This window comes from Oncorhynchus mykiss, chromosome 6 (assembly GCF_013265735.2).
Source record: "Oncorhynchus mykiss isolate Arlee chromosome 6, USDA_OmykA_1.1, whole genome shotgun sequence".
Classification (NCBI taxonomy): Eukaryota; Metazoa; Chordata; class Actinopteri; order Salmoniformes; family Salmonidae; genus Oncorhynchus; species Oncorhynchus mykiss.
Window position 1 is genome coordinate 9,611,023 of NC_048570.1, and position 16,266 is coordinate 9,627,288.

Below are 16,266 nucleotides of genomic sequence, written 5' to 3' on the forward strand. Positions count from 1 at the left end.
GTAGATAAAACATTAGGAACACCTGCTCTTTCCATGACGTACCAGACTACTGATCAGGTGAATCCAGGTGAAAGCTATGATCCCTTATTGATGTCACTTGTTAAATCCACTTCAATCAGTGTAGATGAAGGAGAGGAGAAGGGTTAAAGAAGGATTTGTACACCTTGAGACAATTGAGACATAGATAGTGAATGTGTGCCATTCAGAGGCTGAAGGGATAAGACAAAAGATTTAAGGGCTTTTGAACGGGGTAGGGTAGTAGGTGACAGGCAGGCGCACCGGTTTGTGTCAAGAACTGCAACGCTGCTGGGTTTTTCACGCTTAACAGTTTCCCGTGTGTATCAAGAATGGTCCACCACCCAAAGAACATCCAGCCAACTTGACACAACTGTGGGAAGCATTGAAGTCAACATGGACCAGCATCCCTGTGGAATTCTTTCTACACCTTGTAGAGTCCATGCCTAGACGAGGCAATTCTGCGGGCAGATTGGGGGTGCAACACAATATTAGGAAGGTGTTCCTAATGTTTTGTACACTCAGTGTATATGCCGAATACATATTAAGGGACAAGGCTTTCTGTAAAGCTGTTGTCTATACATAATAAGGATAATGTCCTACTTCTTTTGGCTACCTGCTTCCACGGTCTTCCACTCTGTCTGGAAAGCTCTTCCGCTGTTGACAGATTGGACCATTTGATCGGTGTGAAGTCAATCTTTGGAGTGGGTATCGTATGACTGCTAGTGTTTATTGTAACAAGGAAGGACACTTACTTTTTTATTTTTTTGGACGATCTCCACGATGCAGCTGTGAAGCATCTGGTCTGAATGAGTGTGCCAGAATGAATGAAAACCCCCTAACGTATGAATGAAAGTTCTGCGTCCCAAATGGCATCATATTCCCTATAGTCTGCACTGCTTTTGAACCGGGTCCATAGGGCTCTTGTTAAAAGTAGTGTGCAGGATACTATTTAGAACACTTCCACTTTCTTCTCCTGATGTGACAAACAGGTGCTCTTTTGAACCGGGATGTGTGTGTAGGAAACGCTGGAGACTATAGAACAACAATGGCTACTTGGGTGTAACTATTTTAGAATACGACTTCCAAGACTTTGCCATGTAACCTCTTTTTTTTTTGTGAACAGCTGTTTATTATTGACTTGTACAACAACACTATAATCAATGAGAAACAAAAACAAATGTTGAATCCAGCCCATCTCAACCCCATCCCAACCCCATCCCATCCCCATCCCCAGCCCAGCCCATCCCATCCCAGCCCCAGCCCAGCCCATCCCAACCCCATCCCAGCCCCAGCCCATCCCAGCCCAGCCCAGCCCATCCCAACCCCAGCCCAGCCCATCCCAGCCCCAGCCCATCCCATCCCAGCCCCAGCCCATCCCATCCCAGCCCCAGCCCAGCCCAGCCCATCCCAACCCCAGCCCAGCCCAGCCCAGCCCATCCCAACCCCAGCCCAGCCCATCCCAACCCCAGCCCATCCCAACCCCAGCCCAGCCCATCCCAACCCCAGCCCAGCCCATCTCAACCCCAGCCCAGCCCATCCCAACCCCAGCCCATCCCATCCCAACCCCAGCCCATCCCATCCCATCTCAACCCCAGCCCAGCCCATCCCAACCCCAGCCCAGCCCATCCCAACCCCAGCCCAGCCCATCTCAACCCCAGCCCAGCCCATCCCAACCCCAGCCCATCCCATCCCAACCCCAGCCCAGCCCATCCCATCCCAACCCCAGCCCATCCCAACCCCAGCCCATCCCAACCCCAGCCCATCCCATCCCAACCCCAGCCCAGCCCATCTCAACCCCAGCCCAGCCCATCCCAACCCCAGCCCATCCCATCCCAACCCCAGCCCAGCCCATCTCAACCCCATCCCAACCCCAGCCCATCCCAACCCCAGCCCAGCCCATCCCAACCCCAGCCCAACCCAACCCCAGCCCATCCCATCCCAACCCCATCCCAACCCCAGCCCATCCCAACCCCAGCCCATCCCAACCCCAGCCCATCCCAATGACTTGTTTTTGTGACCAAACTAATGAAGGTGTGATTGTTGCTTGTGAATCCTAAGTCTAACCCTCTGTCTCTCTGTGTCCTGTCCTTGTTGCTAACATTCTAATTGAGGTTGTTGCTTGTGAATCCTAAATCTAACCCTCTGTCTCTCTGTGTCCTGTCCTTATAGCTAACGTTCTGGACAGTATGTTGCTGAGGACTTTGGGGAAGGCGGTGGTGGACAGTGAAAAGGACGCCAGTGGGAGCACAGCCCCAGCCCTGCCCCAGCGACAGCTCTGGTGTTACTGCTATCACCACTGTCCTGAGGACTCCACCAACAACACCTGCAGGTGTGGGCCCAACACACACACATATACACACACACACACGGATGTATGCGCACACATGCACTCACGAATGTACTCTCTCTCTCACACACACACACACACACACACACACACACACACACATTTATTTTACTATCCTTGTGGGGACCAAACAATTGATTCCCATTACAAAATCATATTTTCTTTAACTCCTAAACGAAAACCCTAACCCTAAAATAGCCTTTTTCTTTGTGGGGACTGGTGAAATGTCCCCACTTGTCCCGAATTCCTTGTTTTACTATCCTCGTGAGGACTTCTGGTACCCATAAGGATAGTAAAACCAAACACACACACTATATCCTACGCATATATTTGATGCTCATCTTGCACATGCAGATCCAACACTCTGGCCCATCCACATTCACAGTGCTGATCTCAGATCAGGTCCTCTCGGTCCATATAATCTTATTACTTATGATCTAAAAGGGTAAACTGATCCTAGACCAGCATGTTTAAACGATTTGTGAGTATGGGCCACTTTCATTCTCTCCTTAGGCTGTATTGATAACCATGGAAGAAAACGTGTTTCAGTACTTCACCTTGCTAGTATACTTACAGTATGATTTAACAGTTTCATGTGTATTGTTCTGCCACATGCAGTTTGTTTGGAGTGAAAACTTAGCAGGGTGTGTGGCGCTTGCTCGCTGACATGTTCCCTGTCGATGTGTTTTCCCCTTAGCAACTCAACCCTCAAATATTCCCTGACGTTCTATATTATTGCCTGATGTGCTGTGCTAATTAGTTTAACGCACAAGCTGTCACACACAATAACACCCGTGGCTAATTACTCTGTCTCTTGCCAACTTTGACTATAACATGAATTCATCATTAACGTCATGAAACAGAAGTCCTCTGGGCTAATATCTCACCCTGTGAGGACTTTTTGGGAACCAAAAATTAATTCCCATTCAAAATCCCTTTTTCCCCTAAACCTAAACCCCTAAGACTTTTTACAAGTGAGGACCGGTAAAATGTCATCACTTCTCCAGAATTTTTGTTGGCTCACTATTCTTGTCCTTCTGATAATCACAAGTATAGTAAACCGTGTACACACACACACACACCAGTTGTGAATAGTACTCACAACATTTGACTAATTAGCCCCGATCACTAATTAATTAGATGAAGCTGTTGATAATATACAGTGGGGAGAACAAGTATTTGATACACTGACGATTTTGCAGGTTTTCCTACTTACAAAGCATGTAGAGGTCATTACTTTTTATCATAGGTACACTTCAACTGTGAGAGACGGAATCTAAAACAAAAATCCAGAAAATCACATTGTATGATTTTTAAGTAATTAATTTGCATTTTATTGCATGACATAAGTATTTGATACATCAGAAAAGCAGAATTTAATATTTGGTACAGAAACCTTTGTTTGCAATTACAGAGATCATACGTTTTCTGTAGTTCTTGACCAGGTTTGCACACACTGCAGCAGGGATTTTGGCCCAATCCTCCATACAGACCTTCTCCAGATCCTTCAGGTTTCGGGGCTGTCGCTGGGCAATACGGACTTTCAGCTCCCTCCAAAGATGTTCTATTGGGTTCAGGTCTGGAGACTGGCTAGGCCACTCCAGGACCTTGAGATGCTTCTTACGGAGCCACTCCTTAGTTGCCCTGGCTGTGTGTTTCGGGTCGTTGTCATGCTGGAAGACCCAGCCACAACCCATCTTCAATGCTCTTACTGAGGGAAGGAGGTTGTTGGCTAAGATCTTGCGACACATGGCCATCCTCCCTTCAATACGGTGCAGTCGTCCTGTCCTCTTTGCAGAAAATCATCCCCAAAGAATGATGTTTCCACCTCCATGCTTCACAGTTGGGATGGTGTTCTTGGGGTTGTACTCATCCTTCTTCTTCCTCCAAACACGGCGAGTGGAGTTTAGAACAAAAAGCTCTATTTTTGTCTCTTCAGACCACATGACATTCTCCCATTCCTCCTTTGGATCATCCAGATGGTCATTGGCAAACTTCAGACGGGCCTGGACATGCGCTGGCTTGAGCAGGGGGATCTTGCGTGCCCTGCAGGATTTTAATCCATGACGACGTAGTGAGTTACTAATGGTTTTCTTTGAGACTGTGGTCCCAGCTGTCTTCAGGTCATTGACCAGGTCCTGCCGTGTAGTTCTAGGCTGATCCCTCACTTTCCTCATGATCATTGATGCCCCACAAGGTGAGATCTTGCATGGAGCCCCAGACCGAGGGTGATTGACCGTCATCTTGAACTTCTTCCATTTTCTAATAATTGCACCAACAGTTGTTGCCTTCTCACCAAGCTGCTTGCCTATTGTCCTGTAGCCCATCCCAGCCTTGTGCAGGTCTACAATTTTATCCCTGATGTCCTTACACAGCTCTCTGGTTTTGGCCATTGTGAGAGGTTGGAGTCTGTTTGATTGAGTTTGTGGACAGGTGTCTTTTATACAGGTAACGAGTTCAAACAGGTGCAGTTAATACAGGTAATGAGTGGAGAACAGGAGGGCTTCTTAAAGAAAAACTAAGGTCTGTGAGAGCCGGAATTCTTACTGGTTGGTAGGTGATCAAATACTTATGTCATGCAATAAAATGCTAATTAATTACTTAAAAATCATACAATGTGATTTTCTGAATTTTTGTTTTAGATTCCGTCTCTCACAGTTGAAGTGTACCTATGATAAAAATTACAGACCTCTACATGCTTTGTAAGTAGGAAAACCTGCAAAATCGGCAGTGTTTCAAATACTTGTTCTCCCCACTGTACATTATTAATAAGTACCTGAAGTCATTGTGCTGGACATAATAGAAATGATTGATAATTTTTTTGCTGATTGATGGTGCTATTAATGCATTATTGATCCGAGTAATGGTGATCATATATATAGTAATGATGTATGTGAAGCACCTTGTACTGAATTTTGTTTTTGGTACGAAATAAAGTTTGATTTGATCATGATGTTACAGATGGTAATGTAATGCGTTGTTTTTTTTATCGAGGACGGATAATGATCTGAGTAATGGTGATAGTGTGGGTAGATTGTGATGATCTAGATGGTAATGTGATGCGTTGTGATTTAGGACGGATGGGTACTGCTTCACCATGGTGGATGAAGAGGAGGGAGGGGTCCCTGTCCTCACATCAGGATGTCTGGGTCTGGTGGGATCAGAGTTCCAGTGCAGGGTAAGTCTGAGGAACACTCCACCATACTGAAACCACCCCACTCCACCATACTGAAAACACCCCACTCCACCACACTGAAACCACTCCACCACACTGAAAACACCCCACTCCACCACACTGAAACCACTCCACCACACTGAAACCACTCTTCCACAGTAAGACCACCTCACTCTTCCACAGTAAGACCACCTCACTCCACCACACTGAAAACACCCCACTCCACCACACTGAAAACACCCTACTCCACCACACTGAAAACACCACACGGAAACCACCTCACTCCACCACAGTGAAACCACCCCACTCCACCACACTGAAACCACCCCACTCCACCACACTGAAACCACTACACCACACTGAAAACACCCCACTCCACCACACTGAAAACACCCTACTCCACCACACTGAAAACACCACACGGAAACCACCTCACTCCACCACAGTGAAACCATCTCACTCCACCACACTGAAATCAGCCCGCTCTACCACACTGAAACCACTCCACCACAGGGAAACCACTTCACCACAGTGAAACCGCTCCACCATACTGAAACCACCCCACCACACTGAAAACACCCCACTCCACCACACTGAAACCATCCTACTCCACCACACTGAAACCACCCCACTCCACCACACTGAAACCATCATACTCCACCACACTGAAAACACCCCACTCCACCACACTGAAACCATCCTACTCCACCACACTGAAAACACCCCACTGAAACCACCCCATTCCACCACACTGAAACCACCCTACTCCACCACACTGAAACCACCACACTGAAACCACCACACTGAAACCACCACACTGAAACCACCACACTGAAACCACCTCACACTACCACACTGAAACCACTCCACCACACTGAAACCACTACACCACACTGAAACCACCCCACTCCACCACACTGAAACCACTCTTCCACAGAAAGACCACCTCACTCTTCCACAGTAAGACCACCTCACTCTTCCACACTGAAACCACCCCACTCCACCACACTGAAACCACTACACCACACTGAAACCACCCCACTCTACCACACTGAAAACACCACACTGAAACCACCTCACTCCACCACACTGAAACCACTCTTCCACAGTAAGACCACCTCACTCTTCCACAGTAAGACCACCTCACTCTTCCACACTGAAACCACCCCACTCCACCACACTGAAACCACTACACCACACTGAAACCACCCCACTCTACCACACTGAAAACACCACACTGAAACCACCTCACTCCACCACACTGAAACCACTCTTCTACAGTAAGACCACCTCACTCTTCCACACTGAAACCACCTCACTCCACCACACTGAAACCACTCTTCCACAGTAAGACCACCTCACTCTTCCACAGTAAGACCACCCCACTCCACCACACTGAAACCAACCCACTCCACCACACTGAAAACACCACACTCCACCACACTGAAAACACCCCACTCCACCACACTGAAACCATCCTACTCCACCACACTGAAAACACCCCACTGAAACCACCCCATTCCACCACACTGAAACCACCCTACTCCACCACACTGAAACCACCACACTGAAACCACCACACTGAAACCACCACACTGAAACCACCACACTGAAACCACCTCACACTACCACACTGAAACCACTCCACCACACTGAAACCACTACACCACACTGAAACCACCCCACTCCACCACACTGAAACCACTCTTCCACAGAAAGACCACCTCACTCTTCCACAGTAAGACCACCTCACTCTTCCACACTGAAACCACCCCACTCCACCACACTGAAACCACTACACCACACTGAAACCACCCCACTCTACCACACTGAAAACACCACACTGAAACCACCTCACTCCACCACACTGAAACCACTCTTCCACAGTAAGACCACCTCACTCTTCCACAGTAAGACCACCTCACTCTTCCACACTGAAACCACCCCACTCCACCACACTGAAACCACTACACCACACTGAAACCACCCCACTCTACCACACTGAAAACACCACACTGAAACCACCTCACTCCACCACACTGAAACCACTCTTCTACAGTAAGACCACCTCACTCTTCCACACTGAAACCACCTCACTCCACCACACTGAAACCACTCTTCCACAGTAAGACCACCTCACTCTTCCACAGTAAGACCACCCCACTCCACCACACTGAAACCAACCCACTCCACCACACTGAAAACACCACACTCCACCACACTGAAAACACCACACGGAAACCACCTCACTCCACCACAGTGAAACCATCTCACTCCACCACACTGAAATCAGCCCGCTCTACCACACTGAAACCACTCCACCACAGGGAAACCACTTCACCACAGTGAAACCGCTCCACCATACTGAAACCACCCCACTTCACCACACTGAAACCACTCCACCACACTGAAACCACCCCACTCCACCACACTGAAACCACCACACTGAAACCACCTCACTCTACCACACTGAAACCACTCCATCACACTGATACCACCTCACTCCACCACACTGAAACCACCACACTGAAACCACCTCACTCTACCACACTGAAACCACTCCATCACACTGATACCACCTCACTCTACCACACTGAAACCACTCCACCACACTGAAACCACCACACTGAAACCACTCTTCCACAGTGAAACCACCTCACTCTTCCACAGTGAAACCACCTCACTCTTCCACAGTGAAACCACCTCACTCTTCCACAGTGAAACCACCTCACTCTTCCACAGTGAAACCACCCCTCACTCTTCCACAGTGAAACCACCCCTCACTCTTCCACAGTGAAACCACCTCACTATTCCACAGTGAAACCACCTCACTCTTCCACAGTGAAACCACCCCTCACTCTTCCACAGTGAAACCACCCCTCACTCTTCCACAGTGAAACCACTCCACTCTACCACAGTGAAACCACTCCACTCTACCACAGTGAAACCACCCCTCACTCTTCCACAGTGAAACCACTCCACTCTACCACAGTGAAACCACCTCACTCTTCCACAGTGAAATCACCTCACTCTACCACAGTGAAACCACTCTGTGATTAAGTTTCCCCTAGGTACAGATCTAGGATCAGCTTCCCCTCCACCAATCCTAACCTTAACAAATAATGGAGAAAATGCAAAACTGACCCAGATCAGCGCGTAGGGTAACTTCGTCATACACCAGTAAATCCACACCTTTTGGACACTGACAGCAGCACCAACCACCTGGACGGCACAGTAGAAAGCAGACAATGCCCTCCACACACAATCAGGGGACTTACTGTATGTATCAATCGTCTCGGAGTAGGAGTGCTGATTTTAGAATCCGTTTAGCATATTACATCACAATGAATAATGATTGATGATTCTCAGATCCATTCTCAAAGTAGGTCGGCTGCTGATTACTCGTAGTAGATACAGTCCATAGGTAATGAGATACTTTTGTATATATTGTATATGTGGGCTATTTCAGCCACATCAGTTGATGACGGGTGTATAAAATCAAGCACACAGCCATGCAATCTCCATACACAAACATTGGCAGTAGAATGGCCATTACTGAAGAGCTCGGTAACTTTCAACGTGGCACTGTCATAGGATGCCACCTTTCCATCGAGTCAGTTCGTCAAATGTCTGCCCCGCTAGAGCTGCCCCGGTCAACTATAATTTCCGTTATTGTGAAGTGGAAACGTCTAGGAGCAACAATGGCTCAGCCGCAAAGTGGTAGGCCACACAAGCTCACAGAATGGGACCTCTGAGTGCTGAAGCGTCTGTCCTTGGTTGCAACACTCACTACCCAGTTCCAAACTGCCTCTGGAAGCAATGTCAGCACAATAACTGTTCGTCGGGAGCACATACAAGCCTAAGATCACTATGCGCAATGCCAAGCGTCGGCTGGAGTGGTGTAAAGCTCGTCGCCATTGGACTCGGGAGCAGTGGAAAACGCATTCTCTGACGTGATGAGTCACTCTTCACCATCTGGCAGTCTGATGGACGAATCTGGGTTTGGCAGATGTCAGGAGAACACTACCTGCACGAATGCATAGTGCCAACTATAAAGTTTGGTGGAGGAGAAATAATGGTCTGGGGCTGTTTTACAAAGGTTCGTGCTAGGCCCTTTAGTTCCAGTGAAGGGAAATCTTAACGCTACAGCATTCAATAACATTTTAGATGATTCTGTGCTTCCAACTTTGTGGCAACAGTTTGGGGAAGGCCCTTTCCTGTTCCAGCATGACAATGCCCCCCGTGCACAGAGCGAGGTCCATACAGAAATGGTTTGACAAGATTGGTGTGGAAGAACTTGACTGGCCTGCAGCCCTGACCTCAACTCTATTGAGCACCTTTGGGATGAACTGGAATGTAGACTGTGAGCCAGGCCTTATCTCCCAACATCAGTGCCCGACCTCACTAATGCTTTTGTGGCTGAATGGAAGCAAGTCCCTGCAGCAATGTTCCAACATCTAGTGGAAAGCCTGTGGAGGCTATTCTCGCAGCGAAGGGGAGACCAACTCCATATTAATGCCCATGATTTGGAATCAGATGTTCGACAAGGTGTCCACATACTTTCGGTCATGTAGTGTAGTCAGCACACCACAAACAAATCTTCAATTCATCAATGTATTGTCTGTACGAGGTGTACTCCAGGCGATATTTGCCCATCTTGGGTCAAAACATTTTCATAAAAGCATGAAAGTTGCTACACTTGTGGGAACAGTGTGAGAAATTGAACAGCAACAGTATCTAATGCATTCATATGATGTAATTGTGCTTCCAGGACACAGGCAACTCCCGACTGAGAAGATCCCTGGAGTGCTGTACTGACCAGGACTACTGCAACAAAGACCTGCACCCCACCTTGCCCCCACTCAAAACACCCAGTAATATACTTTATACACACACACTCACATACACAGATAGAAGTGACCAGTGACAGCGAGTTACCAGTGACCATGTCAGGGCCCAGCGAGGTAACAGTGTCAGCGAGTTACCAGTGGCAGGGCCCAGCGAGTCACCAGTGACCATGTCAGGGCCCAGCGAGTCACCAGTGACCATGTCAGGGCCCAGCGAGGTGACAGTGTCAGCGAGTCACCAGTGAGAGAAGCAGGTGAAATGGAGGCGGTAAAGTCAGCTCCAAAGCTCCGCTCTTCTGCAGTGATTGGCCCACAATCGGCCCAAGAGATCACTAGCTAGGGTTTCTGTAGAAGTCCCAAAACTAGATATATTTCTTCAGTTCTTTTTTGTGTGTGTACACGTGTGTGTGTGTGTCAGACTGAAAGGATGTGTTGGACTTCACACACAACGGCAGGTCGTGTGTGTGTGTGTGTGTGTGTGGGTGTGTGGGTGTGGGTGTGTGGGTGTGTGTGTGTAGGTGTGGCAGTAAGACTAGAGTCCCAGAGAAAGCAGAACTCCCAACGGACATGGCCAGCAGTGTCATCAATCTGAAACTCGAGAAGCGTGCTTCAGGAAGAGATCCTATCGATCAGGGCTAGGGTTCCCTCAGCTAGTTCACTCTGGTCCCTGGGGACACCACTGTGTGTGTGGAACTGAGAGAGAGTATAACATGCTGGATTAACAATAAAGAACCTTGAAATAACATGACCTAATGATGACTGTTTTTGACTGTTGTCTATTTCCAAAGGGATGTGTTTGTATTGAATATCTGATCTGTTACTTATATGAAGTGATCCGTTATTACTCTCTCCCCCTGTTTCTTCTCTCCTCCTCCTCTCTCTCCTCCTCCTCTCTCTCCCCCTGTTTCTTCTCTCCTCCTCCTCCTCTCCTCCTCTCTCTCCCCCTGTTTCTTCTCTCCTCCTCCTCCTCTCTCTCCCCTCTCTCTCCTCCTCTCTCCCCCTGTTTCTTCTCTCCTCCTCCTCCTCTCTCTCCCCCTGTTTCTTCTCTCCTCCTCCTCCTCTCTCTCCCCCTCAAACCCTCCTTCCCGCCCTCTCTCACTCCCCTCTCTCTCCTCCTCCTCTCTCTCCTCCTCCTCCTCTCTCTCCCCCTCAAACCCCCCTTCCCGCCCTCTCTCACTCCCCTCTCTCTCCTCCTCCTCTCTCTCCCCCTCAAACCCTCCTTCCCGCCCTCTCTCACTCCCCTCTCTCTCCTCCTCCTCTCTCTCCCCCTCAAACCCTCCTCCCCACCCTCTCCCCCTCCCCCCCTCTCTCTCCTCCTCCTCTCTCTCCCCCTAAAACCCTCCTTCCCGCCCTCTCTCACTCCCCTCTCTCTCCAACTCTTCCCCTCCTCCTCGCCCTCTCCCCCTCCCCCCCTCTCTCGCTCCACTCTCTCTCTCTCACCCCCCTCTCCCTCTCTCTGTAGATTATGCAGATGGGAACATTCACCACATGGCTCTGCTAATCTCCGTCACTGTGTGCAGCATCATCCTGGCTCTCATCGTTATGTTCTGCTACTTCAGGTGAGACTCAGTTAGCCTCGAGAGAACGTTTTAGAACAGGGCTGCTCAACCCTGTTCCTGGAGAGCTACCCTCCAGTAGGTTTTCACTCCAACCCTGTTCCTGGAGAGCTACCGTCCTGTAGGTTCTGGAGTGAAAACCTACTGTAGGGTAGCTCTCCAGGAACAGGGTTGGAGTTAAAACCTACAGGACGGTAGCTCTCCAGGAACAGGGTTGGAGTTAAAACCTACAGGACGGTAGCTCTCCAGGAACAGGGTTGGAGTTAAAACCTACAGGATGGTAACTCTCCAGGAACAGGGTTGGAGTTAAAACCTACAGGACGGTAGCTCTCCAGGAACAGGGTTGGAGTTAAAACCTACTGGAGGGTAGATCTCCAGGAACAGGGTTGGAGTTAAAGCCTATAGGATGGTATCTCTCCAGGAACAGGGTTGGAGTTAAAACCTACAGAACGGTAGCTCTCCAGGAACAGGGTTGGAGTTAAAACCTACTGGACGGTAGCTCTCCAGGAACAGGGTTGGAGTTAAAACCTACAGAACGGTAGCTCTCCAGGAACAGGGTTGGAGTTAAAACCTACAGGACGGCAGCTCTCCAGGAACAGGGTTGGAGTTAAAACCTACAGGACGGTAGCTCTCCAGGAACAGGGTTGGAGTGAAAACCTACTGGACGGTAGCTCTCCAGGAACAGGGTTGGAGTTAAAACCTACAGGACAGGACGGTAGCTCTCCAGGAACAGGGTTGGAGTTAAAACCTACAGGACGGTAACTCTCCAGGAACAGGGTTGGAGTTAAAACCTACAGAACGGTAACTCTCCAGGAACAGGGTTGGAGTTAAAACCTACAGAACGGTAGCTCTCCAGGAACAGGGTTGCAGTTAAAACCTACAGGACGGTAACTATCCAGGAACAGGGTTGGAGTTAAAACCTACAGGACGGTAACTCTCCAGGAACAGGGTTGGAGTTAAAACCTACAGAACGGTAACTCTCCAGGAACAGGGTTGGAGTTAAAACCTACAGGACGGTAGCTCTCCAGGAACAGGGTTGGAGTTAAAACCTACAGAACGGTAACTCTCCAGGAACAGGGTTGGAGTTAAAACCTACAGAACGGTAGCTCTCCAGGAACAGGGTTGTAATTAAAACCTACAGGACGGTAGCTCTCCAGGAACAGGGTTGGAGTTAAAACCTACAGAACGGTAGCTCTCCAGGAACAGGGTTGGAGTTAAAACCTACAGGACGGTAGATCTCCAGGAACAGGGTTGGAGTTAAAACCTACAGGACGGTAGATCTCCAGGAACAGGGTTGGAGTTAAAACCTACAGGACGGTAACTCTCCAGGAACAGGGTTGGAGTTAAAACCTACAGGACGGTAACTCTCCAGGAACAGGGTTAGGTCCTAGTCCAGGTTTAGTCCTTTTCTAGAATGACCGCTTACCCATGTTATGAATAAGGATATTCCCAGTACATGCACAGTCTATTTGTTCATCCGTACTTAAAATATTAATTCCACTTTGGGAACAAATGCATTTTAAAAAGACTGTTCTTTTATTGTGTTTCTGTTTTGTCTGATGAATCCACAGGAAAAGTATTGTTTGTACTTTGAATGAAGATAATTGAACACAACGAAGAATCATATATCTCTGATATGACATGTTTTCTAGTCAATGTTGGAATCATCCAGAATTCTGATATTACATACAGACTACTCACATTAAAGGGTTGTTTGATGTATACTGATGTGTGTGTGTGTTTGGCTGTGCTGCAGGTACAAGCGCCAGGAGTCTGGGCCGCGCTACAGCATTGGTCTGGAGCAGAATGAGTCCTACATCCCTCCGGGAGAGTCTCTCAGAGACCTTATAGAACAGTCCCAGAGTTCAGGCAGTGGCTCAGGTCTCCCCCTGCTGGTATGTTACACACACTGCATCCCTCTACCACCAGCTCACTAGTTGTATCCTCCCTAAGTCTGGATTTAATCACGTCCCTTCACCGATTGTAAAAGAAATGACTGGTGTAAGAAACACTGTGAAAACTCTCACTAGCCCATGTCTAGACCAATGCAATACTTTGGATTTGTGGCAAGTAGTGAAGGAGTGTATACTTCAGGAGAAGAGTTTGTAGGAAGTAGTGAAGGAGTGTAGACTTCAGGAGAAGGGTTTGTAGGAAGTAGTGAAGGAGTGTACACTTCAGGAGAAGGGTTTGTAGGAAGTAGTGAAGGAGTGTAGACTTCAGGAGAAGGGTTTGTAGGAAGTAGTGAAGGAGTGTACACTTCAGGAGAAGGGTTTGTAGGAAGTAGTGAAGGAGTGTACACTTCAGGAGAAAGGAGATATTTGAAGGACACCCACACACCCAGGTAGTACAACTGATGAACAACACAATGATACGACTGATATGTTTGTGCTACGACAGAGGGTTTGTCAGTCTGTACAAAAATGTTTACACATGAGCTGTGTCTCCACAACGCTTTTGTAATTATTTTTGTGCAGGAAAAACTCTCCATTGTATCACAACCATTTTGCCACGTGTGTGTTGCACGTCACTTCAGCACCACTTCAGTGCATTCTGGGCCAGAGAAAGCCTAACACTTTTTGTGTGCGTTCTGGGCCAGAGAAAGCCTAACACGGAACCCAAACCGGCTGCGCGCGTGCGCCATCGTGCGCCATCGTGCGCCATCGTGCATAAATGTATTTTGCCCCCCCCCCCCCCCCACACCAAACGCGATCACGACACGCAGGTTAAAATATCACAACAAACTCTGAACCAATTACATTAATTTGGGGACAGGTCGAAAAGCATTAAACCTTTATGGCAATTTAGCTAGCTTGCTGTTACTAGATAATTTGTCCTATTTCGCTAGCTTGCTGTTGCTAGATAATTTGTCCTGGGATATAAACATTGAGTTGTTATTTTACCTGAAATGCACAAGGTCCTCTACTCCGCCAATTAATCCACACATAAAACTCCCCTCCTCTACCACACAGTAGGGGGAAACTCCCCTCATCTACCACACAGTAGGGGGAAACTCCCCTCATCTACCACACAGTAGGGGGAAACTCCCCTCGTCTACCACACAGTGGGGGAAACTCCCCTCATCTACCACACAGTAGGGGGGAACTCCCCTCCTCTACCACATAGTAAGGGGAAACTCCCCTCATCTACCACACAGTAGGGGGAAACTCCTCTCATCTACCACCCAGTAGGGGGAAACTCCCCTCATCTACCACACAGTGGGGGAAACTCCCCTCATCTACCACACAGTAGGGGGAAACTCTCCTCATCTACCACCCAGTAGGGGGAAACTCTCCTCATCTACCACACAGTAGGGGGAAACTCTCCTCATCTACCACACAGTAGGGGGAAACTCCCCTCATCTACCACACAGTCGGGGGAAACTCCCCTCATCTACCACACAGTACGGGGAAACTCCCCTCATCTACCACACAGTAGGGGGAAACTCCCCTCATCTACCACACAGTAGGGAGAAACTCCCCTCATTTACCACACAGTAGGGGGAAACTCTCCTCATCTACCACACAGTAGGGGGAAACTCCCCTCGTCTACCACACAGTAGGGAGAAACTCCCCTCATTTACCACACAGTAGGGGGAAACTCCTCTCATCTATCACACAGTAGGGGGAAACTCCCCTCATCTTCCACACAGTCGGGGGAAACTCCCCTCATCTACCACACAGTAGGGGGAAACTCCCCTCATCTACCACACAATAGGGGGAAACTCCCCTCATCTACCACACAGTAGGGGGAAACTCTCCTCATCTACCACACAGTAGGGGGAAACTCCCCTCATCTACCACACAGTAGTGAGAAACTCCCCTCATTTACCACACAGTAGGGGGAAACTCCTCTCATCTATCACACAGTAGGGGGAAACTCCCCTCATCTTCCACACAGTCGGGGGAAACTCCCCTCATCTACCACACAGTAGGGGGAAACTCCCCTCATCTACCACACAATAGGGGGAAACTCCCCTCATCTACCACACAGTAGGGGGAAACTCCCCTCATCTACCACCAATGTGAAGGAACCTTGTCTGACATCGCCCTCCTCCCCTCTGCTCCTCCTCCCAGGTGCAGCGCACCATAGCCAAGCAGATTCAGATGGTTAAGCAGATTGGAAAGGGCCGCTACGGAGAGGTGTGGATGGGCAAGTGGAGAGGAGAGAGGGTGGCCGTCAAAGTCTTCTTCACCACCGAAGAGGCCAGCTGGTTCAGAGAGACTGAGATTTACCAGACTGTCCTCATGAGACACGAGAACATACTGTGTAAGGAGAGAGAGTGGCTGTGTGAGATACACAATGCATTCGGAAAGTATTCAGACC

The 16,266-nt window shown here is 48.8% G+C and overlaps 1 protein-coding gene across 5 annotated transcripts in view; it reads left to right on the forward strand.

The window, feature by feature from the left end:
* Positions 1-16,266, forward strand: part of bmpr1ba (bone morphogenetic protein receptor, type IBa) — a 156,975-nt gene that overhangs the window by 132,916 nt on the left and 7,793 nt on the right. For all 5 annotated transcript variants that reach the window (XM_036979376.1, XM_036979379.1, XM_036979377.1 and 2 more), the window contains 6 exons: positions 2,188-2,347; positions 5,441-5,543; positions 10,312-10,414; positions 11,850-11,946; positions 13,700-13,838; positions 16,017-16,209. In XM_036979376.1, coding sequence (XP_036835271.1) covers positions 2,188-2,347; positions 5,441-5,543; positions 10,312-10,414; positions 11,850-11,946; positions 13,700-13,838; positions 16,017-16,209 — 795 coding nt within the window. The remainder of the gene's footprint in view (positions 1-2,187; positions 2,348-5,440; positions 5,544-10,311; positions 10,415-11,849; positions 11,947-13,699; positions 13,839-16,016; positions 16,210-16,266) is intronic.